At 43.6% G+C, this 14,676-nt stretch overlaps 1 protein-coding gene across 1 annotated transcript in view; it reads left to right on the plus strand.

Moving 5' to 3' along the window:
* The first annotated feature begins 1,969 nt into the window (after positions 1-1,969).
* LOC122935161 (vomeronasal type-2 receptor 26-like) overlaps positions 1,970-14,676 on the plus strand; it is a 127,522-nt gene continuing 114,815 nt past the window's right edge. The window contains exon 1 of the mRNA XM_044290926.1: positions 1,970-2,218. Coding sequence (XP_044146861.1) covers positions 1,970-2,218 — 249 coding nt within the window. The remainder of the gene's footprint in view (positions 2,219-14,676) is intronic.

Raw genomic sequence — 14,676 nt, forward strand, 5'->3', positions numbered from 1 at the left:
TCACACAAATATCCAAAACCGCAATAGGAACGCAATGGTATGTTCACTGTATTCACACATAAAATATGAATGCCTACCCGTATTTTTCCTCAATTAGAGTGATCTACATATAATACACCTTGGATAACCTATTCCCTTACACAGACTAATTTCATAAAATTATTTCTGTAATGTATGATATCGATTAATTTTCCAAAGCTATGTCTGACTGTAAAATATCACTGTAATATCAGGATAAAATATACCTGACTACAAAACATCAATGTAAGATCAGGGTAAAATATAATAGTTCATTACGAAGCACACCAGTAGCCCGTATAGACTAAATCCCCGGATTAGAGTTAAATATACAAGGTATACTCCTATAGACATTTATACTATAACACCCTACATTGAGAGACACAGACATTTGGACACTGTATTAAATACCGGAGTGTTATAACAGCTGTTATGTTATTATGTTTTACATTTGCTTTTATGAGAAACTTTTCAGCATGCAGCAGTTCATCATTAACGCAATGCGTCTAGCGGAAAATAAAACATAGAAACCTTACTATAGTCGATAAAGACATCATAGACTAAAAAACACATAAGTTCACGAAAAAACACATTCATACTGCAAGAGAAACGCAATGATAAGAAATTGCCGAATCCAGTCCATTTATTCCAGATAGTCTGGAGAGCACACACATAAAACCCGGCTGCCTATCCAGACCGAGCATAGCAACGGAGGAAGGAGACATTAAAGTCGCCGAAACGTGTCTGGCGTGGACGACATACTAGGTCATTAGATTGAACAGCCGGACACATGTTTGCAAACGTTGACTGATGTATTAACAAGTGAAGCGCTTTACTGAAGGTACCTAACAGCGGAAACCTGTAACCAGCATCATTATAGGAACAAGGTATCACTTTGATATTACAATCAAAGTGATACCTTGCATAGGTTTTCTCTATCGGAACTATCAACATGAGACACAATGTTTGAGAAAAAAGACTGACACTTTGCTATCACTAGTCTTAAGATTGATATTGCTGTACAGTTTGTAATATACAAACCCTATTCCACCGTATACAGGAAGACTCATAGACTCTATTTACGGGCCTTTTTGCTCATCATATGTGCCATTGCATCAAGGCGTTTTTTTCATCATAAGATCTACCAGGCTGCCTGAATACCGCAATTATCTTGACCTACTCTACCCTCAGAGTCCTCTGTATTTTTTGATATTCTGGATTTTATCCTGCATTTTATTCCAGAAAGGAAGAAGCAATTTTCCACTTCCTAACTTATACTTATTTTTATTTTTATTTTTACCTTTTTTATATTAATTTTATATTTTATGTATTATACATAGGATGTCCTTTGGAAACACTACATTTTGGTAGGGCTATTTTATTTAGCATCTACATATGTATTATTGTGCTACTGCCTATATTAAAATGTCATTGATTAATTTGATATCTATGTGATCCCATCTATCAGAGTGCCCATCCATTTTCATAATTTTCTTTTACTTGGTGAATAGGGTGTAACACTAGTTTGGAGCACCTATACATAATCAGTTAGAAGGTGAGCCGTCCTTTACTTCCTCTCTATTTCCACCATAAAACCTGACTGCTGTAGTCATCTAGTGACTCTATGACTAAGGGTGCTACAAGCGTGTACCCGAAATGCGTTAGTGAGATGTGAGGCCTGGTTTGTATTTACCTTTTGTAACTGCTTTTAATGGAGAAAAAAAAAAAAATTTAATGGATTTTACCAATGCCGGTGGCTGTAAATCACTTACATTTATCTTTACAGTACCTGGTGCACTGGAAAGGCTATGGACCAGAGGAAAGGTCTTTGGTACCAGCTAGGGATGTTCATGCCTCTAGACTTGTTAAAAAAATTTATGTGGAACATCCTGAGAAGCTGTCGTCTGGGTCCTTGGGTCCGGTGGCCTCGCGTAAAAGGGGGGGTACTGTCATGGTGTGGGGACGGCCAGGGCGCGCTCGCATCATCAGCACGCCCGGCGTCACCCGTTCCCGTGGCAACTGCAAGGTCACAGGGAGCTCTGTGCGGGGGCAGCCTGGGTACGCTCGCGTCATCAGCGCGCCCGGCTTTGCTCGTTCCCGGGGCAACCACGATGTGTATGAGCACCGAGCTGCTCACTCGGCGCTCAGCTGTATTAGTATTCTGGAGTCATGTGACGCTGGCCACGTACCTCTGGACCAGGTAACGCACGGATGCGTCCTGGAGGCGGTCGATTCATTCCTCCTGGACGCATCCGTGCGTCATCTCGCGAAAGGCGAGACTTCCTGTGAATGCGCGCACACAGGAGCGCACGTTCACAGGATCGCAAGGTAAGAGACAGGAGCTACAGCCTGCCAGCGGCGATCATTCGCTGGCAGGCTGTTGATGCGATTTTTTTAACCCCTAACAGGTATATTAGACGCTGTTTTGATAACAGCGTCTAATATACCTGCTACCTGGTCCTCTGGTGGTCCCTTTTGCTTGGATCAACCACCAGAGGACACAGGTAGCTGTGTAAAGTAGCACCAAACACCACTACACTACACTACACCCCCCTGTCACTTATTAACCCCTTATGAACCCCTGATCACCCCATATAGACTCCCTCATCACCCCCCTGTCATTGATCACCCCCCTGTCATTGATCACCCCCCTGTAAGGCTCCATTCAGACGCCCATATGTGTTTTACGGATCCACGCATCCATGGATCGGATCCGCAAAACGCATACGGACATCTGAATGGAGCCTTATAGGGGGGTGATCAGTGACAGGGGGGTGATCAGCACATATAGACTCCCTGATCACGTCCCTGTCATTGATCACCCCCCAGTTATTGATCACCCCCCTGTAAGGGTCCATTCCGAGGTCCGTATGTGTTTTGCGGATCCACGCATCCATGGATCGGATCCGCAAAATACATACGGACGTCTGAATGGAGCCTTACAGAGGGGTGATCAATGACAGGGGGGTGATCACCCCATATACACTCCCTGATCACCCCCTGTCATTGATCACCCCCCCTATCATTGATCACCCCCCTGTAAGGCTCCATTTAGACGCCCGTATGTGTTTTACGGATCCACGCATCTATGGATTGGATCCGCAAAACACATACGGATGTCTGAATGGAGCCTTACAGGGGGGTGATCAATGACAGGGGGGTGATCAGCCCATATAGACTTCCTGATCACCGCCCTGTCATTGATCACCCCCCTGTGAGGCTCCATTCATACTTTTTTTTGGCACAAGTTAGCGGAAATTGATTTTTTTATTTTATTTTTTTCTTACAAAGTCTCATATTCCACTAACTTGTGTCAAAAAAAAGATCTCACATGAACTCACCATACCCCTCACGGAATCCAAATGCATAACATTTTTTAGACATTTATGTTCCAGACTTCTTCTCACGCTTTAGGGCCCCTAAAATGCCAGGGCAGTATAAATACCCCACATGTGACCCCATTTCAGAAAGAAGACACCCCAAGGTATTCGCTGAGGGGCATAATGAGTCCATGAAAGATTTAAATTTTTGTCCCAAGTTAGCGGAAAGGGAGACTTTGTGAGAAAAAACTAAAAAAAATCAATTTCCGCTAACTTGTGCCAAAAAAAATAAATTCTATGAACTCGCCATGCCCCTCATTGAATACCTTGGGGTGTCTTCTTTCTAAAATGGGGTCACATGTGAGATATTTATACTGTTCTGGCTTTTTAGGGGCCCTAAAGCGTGAGAAGAAGTCTGGGATCCAAACGTCCAAAAATGCCCTCCTAAAAGGAATTTGGGCACCTTTGCGCATCTAGGCTGCAAAAAAGTGTCACACATGTGGTATCCCCGTACTCAGGAGAAGTTGGGGAATGTGTTTTGGGGTGTCATTTTGCATATACCCATGCTGGGTGAGGTAAATATCTTGGTCAAATGCCAACTTTGTATAAAAAAAATGGGAAAAGTTGTCTTTTGCTGAGATATTTCTCTCACCCAGCATGGGTATATGTAAAATGACACCCCGAAACACATTGCCCTACTTCTCCTGAGTACGGCGATACCACATGTGTGACACTTTTTTGCAGCCTAGGTGGGCACAGGGGCCCACATTCCAAAGAGCACCTTTCGGATTTCACAGGCCATTTTTTACAGATTTTGATTTCAAACTACTTTGCACGCATTTGGGCCCCTAAAATGCCAGGGCAGTATAACTACCCCACAAGTGACACCATTTTGAAAAGAGGACACCCCAAGGTATTTCATGATGGGCATAGTGAGTTCATGGAAGTTTTTATTTTTTGTCACAAGTTATTGGAATATGAGACTTTGTAAGGAAAAAAAAAATACATCATAATTTTCCGCTAACTTGTGACAAAAAATAAAAAGTTCTATGAACTCTCTATGCCCATCTGTGAATACCTTAGGGTGTCTACTTTCCGAAATGGGGTCATTTGTGGGGTTTTTCTACTGTCTGGGCATTGTAGAACCTCAGGAAACATGACAGGTGCTCAGAAAGTCAGAGCTGCTTCAAAAAACGGAAATTCACATTTTTGTACCATAGTTTGTAAACGCTATAACTTTTACCCAAACCATTGTTTTACCCAAACATTTTTTTTTATCAAAGACATGTAGAACAATAAATTTTGCGAAAAATTTATATATAGATGTCATTTTTTTTTCAAAAATGTACAACTTAAAGTGAAAAATTCCTTTTTTTTTGCAAAAATTTCGGTAAAAAGTAAAAATGTCAGCAGCAATGAAATACCACCAAATGAAAGCTCTATTAGTGAGAAGAAAAGGAGGTAAAATTCATTTGGGTGGTAAGTTGCATGACCGAGCAATAAACGGTGATAGTAGTGTAGTGCAGAATTGTAAAAAGTGGTCTGGTCATTAAGGGTGTTTAAGCTAGGGGGGCTGAAGTGGTTAAACAGGCAATCTTCTGGCCACAGTTTGCCTGTTATTGAGGTCCTTTCTGCGTTTTACTTACCTGGTGTTCTGATCATCTGCTCGTGTTTTGACTTCCCGGCTGTCTCATCCCTTGGTCTTTGCGTTCCCTCCTGGTTTTGACTTCGGCTCTTTCCTGACGATCCTCCGCTTGCTCCTTTGGTACCATGCTGCTCTCTTGGTTTTGAGACTCGGCTTCTTTTACATCGCTTGTGTGTTTGTCTGTCTTCCCTGCACTAACCTAAGTTAGGGTTTTTCAACCAGTTGTCCCTTGTCTTTGGACTTGCAAGGCAAGTAGGCAGGGACAAGGGTGCGGGTTGAACTCAGTGGTCACTTCCCCACTCCCTGTGTGCGTGACAGAATAACAGGCCCATTTACCACTGTTACCATGAATCCTTTGGTTACCCTGACGGAGCACGTCTCTAAATAATTCAGGAATTGGGGGAGAAACTCTGTGTAGGTTGCACCATGCCTTACATTCCCCTTCGGAGAGCAGCAACACATGGTGATACCTGGGGGTCACCTTCAACCCAGCCACTGCAGGAGCCACATAGTAGTTGTACGTTATTCTATTTGTATAGTTACATTACCTTTATTCCATCTAATTCATGTTTCAGATTTGACCACTGAATCCTTCTCCTGTGAGAATACCACTCATGAATCCCTCAAGAGTTATAAGTCTCTATATATTTTAGCTCTTGGCTTCAGATAATAATCACGTTTGGAATCCTATAATTTTCTATTCATTTGTTTATGACTAAAATAAAAATAATGTTTTTCTTCATAGCAGAAAGCAAGGTGGAAATTCTCCTGGGAATTCCTGGCTGATAAAAAACATCACCTTTTATATACAGATCCTTGATGATACTGTTTTATGGAACAGCACAAACTGCAGGAAGCCGCGGCCATGTGTCCCAGCAGCTGCAAAAAAGTGTCACACATGTGGTATCCCCGTACTCAGGAGAAGTTGGGGAATGTGTTTTGGGGTGTCATTTTTCATATACCCATGCTGGGTGAGATAAATATCTTGGTCAAATGCCAACTTTGTATAAATTTTTTTTTGAAAAGTTGTGTTTTGCCGAGATATTTCTCTCACCCAGCATGGGTATATGTAAAATGACACCCCGAAACACATTGCCCTACTTCTCCTGAGTACGGTGATACCACATGTCTGACACTTTTTTGCAGCCTAGGTGGGCAAAGGGGCCCACATTCCAAAGAGCACCTTTCGGATTTCACCGGCCATTTTTTACAGATTTTGATTTCAAACTACTTTGCACGCATTTGGGCCCCTAAAATGTCAGGGCAGTATAACTACCCCACAAGTGACACCATTTTGGAAAGAAGACACCCCAAGATATTTCATGATGGGCATAGTGAGTTCATGGAAGTTTTTATTTTTTGTCACAAGTTAGTGGAATATGAGACTTTGTAAGGAAAAAAAAAAAATCATAATATTCCGCTAACTTGTGACAAAAAATAAAAAGTTCTATGAACTCTCTATGCCCATCAGCGAATACCTTAGGGTGTCTACTTTCCGAAATGGGGTCATTTGTGGGGTTTTTCTACTGTCTGGGCATTGTAGAACCTCAGGAAACATGACAGGTGCTCAGAAAGTCAGAGCTGCTTCAAAAAGCGGAAATTCACATTTTTGTACCATAGTTTGTAAATGCTATAACTTTTACCCAAACCATTTTTTTTACCCAAACATTTTTTTTATCAAAGACATGTAGAACAATAAATTTAGCGAAAAATTTATATATAGATGTCATTTCTTTTTTTCAAAAATGTACAACTTAAAGTGAAAAATTTCTTTTTTTTTGCAAAAATTTCGGTAAAAAGTAAAAATGTCAGCAGCAATGAAATACCACCAAATGAAAGCTCTATTAGTGAGAAGAAAAGGAGGTAAAATTCATTTGGGTGGTAAGTTGCATGACCGAGCAATAAACGGTGATAGTAGTGTAGTGCAGAATTGTAAAAAGTGGTCTGGTCATTAAGGGTGTTTAACCACTTCAGCCCCGCTAGGTGAAACCCCCTTCATGACCAGAGCACTTTTTACACTTCGGCACTACACTCCTTTCACCGTTTATCGCTCGGTCATGCAACTTACCACCCAAATGAATTTTACCTCCTTTTCTTCTCACTAATGGAGCTTTCATTTGGTGGTATTTTATTGCTGCTGACATTTTTACTTTTTTTGTTATTAATCAAAATAGTAACGATTTTTTTGCAAAAAAATGACATTTTTCACTTTCAGCTGTGAAATTTTGCAAAAAAAAACGACATCCATATATAAATTTTTCGCTAAATTTATAGTTCTACATGTCTTTGATAAAAAAAAAATGTTTGGGCAAAAAAAAAATGGTTTGGGTAAAAGTTATAGCATTTACAAACTATGGTACAAAAATGTGAATTTCCGCTTTTTGAAACGGCTCTGACTTTCTGAGCACCTGTCATGTTCCTGAGGTTCTACAATGCCCAAACAGTAGAAAAACCCCACAAATGACCCCATTTCGGAAAGTAGACACCCTAAGGTATTCGCTGATGGGCATAGTGAGTTCATAGAACTTTTTATTTTTTGTCACAAGTTAGCGGAAAATGATGATGATTTTTTTTTTTTTTTTTTCTTACAAAGTCTCATATTCCACTAACTTGCGACAAAAAATAAAAAATTCTAGGAACTCGCCATGCCCCTCACAGAATACCTTGGGGTGTCTTCTTTCCAAAATGGGGTCACTTGTGGCGTAGTTATACTGCCCTGGCAATTTAGGGGCCCAAATGTGTGAGAAGAACTTTGCAATCAAAATGTGTAAGAAATGACCGGTGAAATCCGAAAGGTGCACTTTGGAATATGCGCCCCTTTGCCCACCTTGGCAGCAAAAAAGTGTCACACATGTGGTATCGCCGTACTCAGGAGAAGTTGGGGAATGTGTTTTGGGGTGTCATTTTACATATACCCATGCTGGGTGAGAGAAATATCTTGGCAAAAGACAACTTTTCCCATTTTTTTATACAAAGTTGGCATTTGACCAAGATATTTTCTCACCCAGCATGGGTATATGTAAAATAACACCCCAAAACACATTCCCCAACTTCTCCTGAGTACGGCGATACCAGATGTGTCACACTTTTTTGCTGCCAAGGTGGGCAAAGGGGCACATATTCCAAAGTGCACCTTTCGGATTTTGCAGGGCATTTTTTACACATTTTGATTGCAAGGTACTTCTCACACATTTGGGCCCCTAAATTGCCAGGGCAGTATAACTACGCCACAAGTGACCCCATTTTGGAAAGAAGACACCCCAAGGTATTCCGTGAGGGCACTGGCGAGTTCCTAGAATTTTTTATTTTTTGTCACAAGTTAGCGGAAAATAATGATTTTTTTTTTTCTCTTTTTTCCTTACAAAGTCTCATATTCCACTAACTTGCGACAAAAAATAAAAAATTCTAGGAACTCGCCATGCCCCTCACGGAATACCTTGGGGTGTCTTCTTTCCAAAATGGGGTCACTTGTGGCGTAGTTATACTGCCCTGGCAATTTAGGGGCCCATATGTGTGAGAAGTACTTTGCAATCAAAATCTGTAAAAAATGACCGGTGAAATACGAAAGGTGCACTTTGGAATATGCGCCCCTTTGCCCACCTTGGCATCAAAAAAGTGTCACACATCTGGTATCGCCGTACTCAGGAGAAGTTGGGGAATGTGTTTTGGGGTGTCATTTTACATATACCCATGCTGGGTGAGAGAAATATCTTGGTCAAATGCCAACTTTGTATAAAAAAATGGGAAAAGTTGTCATTTTGCCAAGATATTTCTCTCATCCAGCATGGGTATATGTAAAATGACACCCCAAAACACATTCCCCAACTTCTCCTGAGTACGGCGATACCAGATGTGTCACACTTTTTTGCTGCCAAGGTGGGCAAAGGGGCACATATTCCAAAGTGCACCTTTCAGATTTTGCAGGCCATTTTTTACACATTTTGATTGCAAGGTACTTCTCACACATTTGGGCCCCTAAATTGCCAGGGCAGTATAACTACGCCACAAGTGACCCCATTTTGGAAAGAAGACACCCCAAGGTATTCCGTGAGGGGCATGGCGAGTTCCTAGAATTTTTTATTTTTTGTCACAAGTTAGCGGAAAATGATGATTTTTTTTTTTCTCTTTTTTCCTTACAAAGTCTCATATTCCACTAACTTGCGACAAAAAATAAAAAATTCTAGGAACTCGCCATGCCCCTCACGGAATACCTTGGGGTGTCTTCTTTCCAAAATGGGGTCACTTGTGGCGTAGTTATACTGCCCTGGCAATTTAGGGGCCCAAATGTGTGAGAAGTACTTTGCAATCAAAATCTGTAAAAAATGACCGGTGAAATACGAAAGGTGCACTTTGGAATATGCGCCCCTTTGCCCACCTTGGCATCAAAAAAGTGTCACACATCTGGTATCGCCGTACTCAGGAGAAGTTGGGGAATGTGTTTTGGGGTGTCATTTTACATATACCCATGCTGGGTGAGAGAAATATCTTGGCAAACGACAACTTTTCCCATTTTTTTATACAAAGTTGGCATTTGACCAAGATATTTTTCTCACCCAGCATGGGTATATGTAAAATGACACCCCAAAACACATTCCCCAACTTCTCCTGAGTACGGCGATACCAGATGTGTCACACTTTTTTGCTGCCAAGGTGGGCAAAGGGGCACATATTCCAAAGTGCACCTTTCGGATTTTGCAGGGCATTTTTTACACATTTTGATTGCAAGGTACTTCTCACACATTTGGGCCCCTAAATTTCCAGGGCAGTATAACTACGCCACAAGTGACCCCATTTTGGAAAGAAGACACCCTGAGGTATTCCGTGAGGGCACGGCGAGTTCCTAGAATTTTTTATTTTTTGTCACAAGTTAGCGGAAAATGATGATTTTTTTTTCTTTCTCTTTTTTCCTTACAAAGTCTCATATTCCACTAACTTGCGACAAAAAATAAAAAATTCTAGGAACTCGCCATGCCCCTCACGGAATACCTTGGGGTGTCTTCTTTCCAAAATGGGGTCACTTGTGGAGTAGTTATACTGCCCTGGCAATTTAGGGGCCCATATGTGTGAGAAGTACTTTGCAATCAAAATCTGTAAAAAATGACCGGTGAAATACGAAAGGTGCCCTTTGGAATATGCGCCCCTTTGCCCACCTTGGCATCAAAAAAGTGTCACACATCTGGTATCGCCGTACTCAGGAGAAGTTGGGGAATGTGTTTTGGGGTGTCATTTTACATATACCCATGCTGGGTGAGAGAAATATCTTGGCAAACGACAACTTTTCCCATTTTTTTATACAAAGTTGGCATTTGACCAAGATATTTTTCTCACCCAGCATGGGTATATGTAAAATGACACCCCAAAACACATTCCCCAACTTCTTCTGAGTACGGCGATACCAGATGTGTCACACTTTTTTGCAGCCTAGATGCGCAAAGGGGCCCAAATTCCTTTTAGGAGGGCATTTTTAGACATTTGGATCCCAGACTTCTTCTCACGCTTTAGGGCCCCTAAAAAGCCAGGGCAGTATAAATACCCCACATGTGACCCCACTTTGGAAAGAAGACACCCCAAGGTATCCAATGAGGGGCCTGGCAAGTTCATAGAATTTTTTTTTTTTTCGCATAAGTTAGCGGAAATTGATTTTTTTTTTGTTTTTTCTCACAAAGTCTCACTTTCCGCTAACTTAGGACAAAAATTTCAATCTTTCATGGACTCAATATGCCCCTCAGCAAATACCTTGGGGTGTCTTCTTTCCAAAATGGGGTCAGTTGTGGGGTGTTTGTACTGCCCTGGCATTTGAGGGTCTCCGCAATCATTACATGTATGGCCAGCATTAGGAGTTTCTGCTATTCTCCTTATATTGAGCATACAGGTAATGAGATTTTTTTTTCCGTTCAGCCTCTGGGCTGAAAGAAAAAAATGAACGGCACAGATTTCTTCATTCGCATCGATCAATGTGGATGAAAAAATCTCTGCCAAAAAAAAAAAATGGAGGGGAAAGGCGTCTGCCAGGACATAGGAGCTCCGCCCTACATCCATACCCACTTAGCTCGTATGCCCTGGCAAACCAGATTTCTCCATTCGCATCAATCGATGTGGATGAATAAATCATTGCCGGGATTTTTTTTTTTTATATATATATATACACAAAGTGTTTGCCAAAGCATAGGAACGCCGCCTCCTCCTCAGCTCGTATGCCTTGGCAAACGTATCTGTCACTGCAGAGGAGAAAATCCCGTCTTGCAGCGCCGCATACACCGACTTGCGTGTAATCTGACAGCAGCGCAATGCTTCTGTCAGAATGCACATCGGTGCTGCAGCTGGTCGATCGGTTGGTCCACCTGGAAGGTAAAAAGACAAAAAAAAAAAAATGAAAAAACCAGGCCACAACGCAATAATTTTATTAACTTTGGAACAGAACAGTGTAACTTTAACTTTTGGAACTAAACATTAACCTGTTTGCTTACCTGTTTTTTTTTTTTTTTTTTTTTACCTTTATAGAACAAACCTCTCCTTCCCCATGGGTCAATGTGCAAAGCGCAAATCGTCCAAAGATGTGGCGAAGTGCGTTATGCACTTTGTCCCATGTGAAAGGAGACGTTTGCAGCAGCAGTGAGTGAATGGGCCCTAATAGCCCTGTGTGCCTGTCCTGGTGAGATGATCCCTATGCTAATAGTGTACCTGTGAGTGGTACTTCCGGAAACACTCTCCAAAGCATAGGGCAGGGTGGTCCGGACAGTCAGGACAGAAATAGCGGGTGTCACGCCTTATTCCACTCCTGCTACAGACACGACATCTTTTTCGGGGTGACGGTTGGGTTGAGGTACCAGGAACGACATTGGGGAAATGTCGCTCGTGTAGACGGCTAACTACACTGGTGGTTGGGGCCACGGAACCTCCTGGATACAGGAGGTTCTCGATGATCTCTTCCTGAAATTTGAGGAAGGATCCAGTTCTCCCAGCCTTACTGTAGAGAACAAAACTATTGTACAGAGCCAATTGAATTAAATATACAGACACCTTCTTATACCAGCGTCTGGTGCGTCGGGAAACTAAATACGGAGACAACATCTGGTCATTGAAGTCGACCCCTCCCATGTGGAGGTTATAGTCGTGGACTGAGAGGGGCTTTTCAATGACACGGGTTGCTCGCTCAATTAGTATTGTCGTGTCTGCGTGAATGGAGGAGAGCATGTAAACGTCACGCTTGTCTCTCCATTTCACCGCGAGCAGTTCTTCGTTACACAGTGCGGCCCTCTGCCCCCTTGCAAGACTGGGTGCTAACGAGCCGTTGGGGGAAGCCCGCGCGACTAGTTCGCGCGGTACCACAGGCGCCAATCCGTTCTAGAAACAAATGCCTAAAGAGGGCCACACTTGTGTAAAAATTGTCCACATAAAGATGGTACCCCTTGCCGAATAAGGGTGACACCAAGTCCCAAACTGTCTTCCCACTGCTCCCCAGGTAGTCAGGGCAACCGACCGGCTCCAGGGTCTGATCTTTTCCCTCATAGACCCGAAATTTATGGGTATAGCCTGTGGCCCTTTCACAGAGCTTATACAATTTGACCCCATACCGGGCGCGCTTGCTTGGGATGTATTGTTTGAAGCCAAGGCGCCCGGTAAAATGTATCAGGGACTCGTCTATGCAGATGTTTTGCTCTGGGGTATAAATATCTGCAAATTTCTGGTTGAAATGGTCTATGAGGGGCCGAATTTTGTGGAGCCGGTCAAAAGCAGGGTGGCCCCTGGGACGGGAGGCGGTGTTGTCACTAAAGTGCAGGAACCGCAGGATGGCCTCAAAACGTGCCCTGGACATGGCAGCAGAGAACATGGGCATGTGATGAATCGGGTTCGTGGACCAATATGACCGCAATTCATGCTTTTTTGTCAGGCCCATGTTGAGGAGGAGGCCCAGAAAAGTTTTAAGTTCGGAAACTTGGACTGGTTTCCACCGGAAAGGCTGGGCATAAAAGCTTCCCGGGTTAGCGGTGATAAATTGTGTGGCATACCTGTTTGTTTCGGCCACAACTATGTCTAAAAGCTCCGCAGTCAAGAACAGCTCAAAAAATCCCAGGGCCGAACCGATCTGAGCCGTCTCAACCCGAACTCCAGACTGGGCAGTGAAAGGGAAAACTACAGGTGCGGCTGAAGTTGGGGACTGCCAATCAGGGTTTGCCAGCACCTCTGGGATTCTAGGGGCTCTACGGGCACGTCTTTGCGGTGGCTGCGACGGGGTCACTACTGCACGTGCCACCGTACCAGCTTCAACTGCCCTTCTGGTGCTCGCTACTTCACCAGGTTGTACGGCAGTGCTGGTACTAGGTCCAGGGAGGGCTGGGCTGCTGGTGTATGCCTCACCACGTAATCCGACAGCACCAGCCCCACTCTGCTGCTCTTGAAGCGGATCCTGCGCAACCTGCGGTCTAGCGACACGGGGCCGGGTACGCCTGGTGGTATCAGGGACCTCAGCCTCCTCGTCCGAACTTTGGGTCAGAGAGCCACTGCTTTCTACAGGTTCGTATTCTGACCCGCTGGATTCATCAGATGAGGGTTCCCACTCCTCATCCGACTGGGTCAGAAGCCTGTAGGCCTCTTCAGAGGAATACCCCCTGTTAGACATGTGGGCAACTAAATTTAGGGGTATTCCCTGAGACTACCCAAGAAAAAAAAAGCAAGCCTGTCTTACAAAGGGGAGGCTAGCGAAGTACCGGAGGCCGCTGCGGTTGATAAAAAATATCAAAACTGATTTTTTTATCGCCGCAGTGCGTGTAAAGTGAATGTGCAGTGATCAAAAAAAAATTTTTTTTTTGTCACTGCGGTGGGGGCGGGTGTGGGCGACCGATCAGGCCTGATCGGACAAACACTGCGTTTTGGGTGGAGGGCGAACTAAAGTGACACTAATACTATTATAGATCTGACCGTGATCAGTTTTGATCACTTCCAGATACTATAAAAGTACAAATGCTGATTAGCGATACGCTAATCAGCGAATAACGGACTGCGGTGCGGTGGGCTGGGCGCTAACTGATCCCTAACTACCTAACCAAGGGACCTAAACTATACCTAAAACCTAACGGTCAATAACAGTGAAAAAAAAAAGTGACAGTTTGCACTGATCACTTTTTTCTTTTCACTTGTGATTGACAGGGGTGATCAAAGGGGTGATCAAAGGGTTAATTGGGGTTCAGGGGGGTGATCAGGGGCTATAGTGTAGTGTTTGGTGTACTCACTGTGAAGCCTGCTCCTCTGCTGGATCCAACCGACGAAAAGAACCAGCAGAGGAGCAGGCAGCCATATAACAGATCATATTTACAAATATGATCTGCTATCTGGCACTTTGATTGGCTTTTTTAAAAATCAGCAACCTGCCAGCCACGATCATTGGCTGGCAGGTTGCTGACGAAATACCTCTCGATGAAATGCCGGCGCGAACTGCGCACGCGCGGGCGCATACTCGCGTCATCTCGCGTCTCGCGAGATGACGCGTATATGCGTGACTGTGCGCAGCGCTGCCACCTCCGGAACGCACATGTGCGTTAGGCGGTCCGGAGGTGGTTAAGCTAGGGGGGCTGAAGTGGTTAAACAGGCAATCTTCTGGCCACAGTTTGCCTGTTATTGAGGTCCTTTCTGCGTTTTACTTACCTGGTGTTCTGATCATCTGCTCGTGTTTTGACTTCCCGGCTGTCTCATCCC

Source organism: Bufo gargarizans, chromosome 4, assembly GCF_014858855.1.
Source record: "Bufo gargarizans isolate SCDJY-AF-19 chromosome 4, ASM1485885v1, whole genome shotgun sequence".
NCBI classification, from domain to species: domain Eukaryota; kingdom Metazoa; phylum Chordata; class Amphibia; order Anura; family Bufonidae; genus Bufo; species Bufo gargarizans.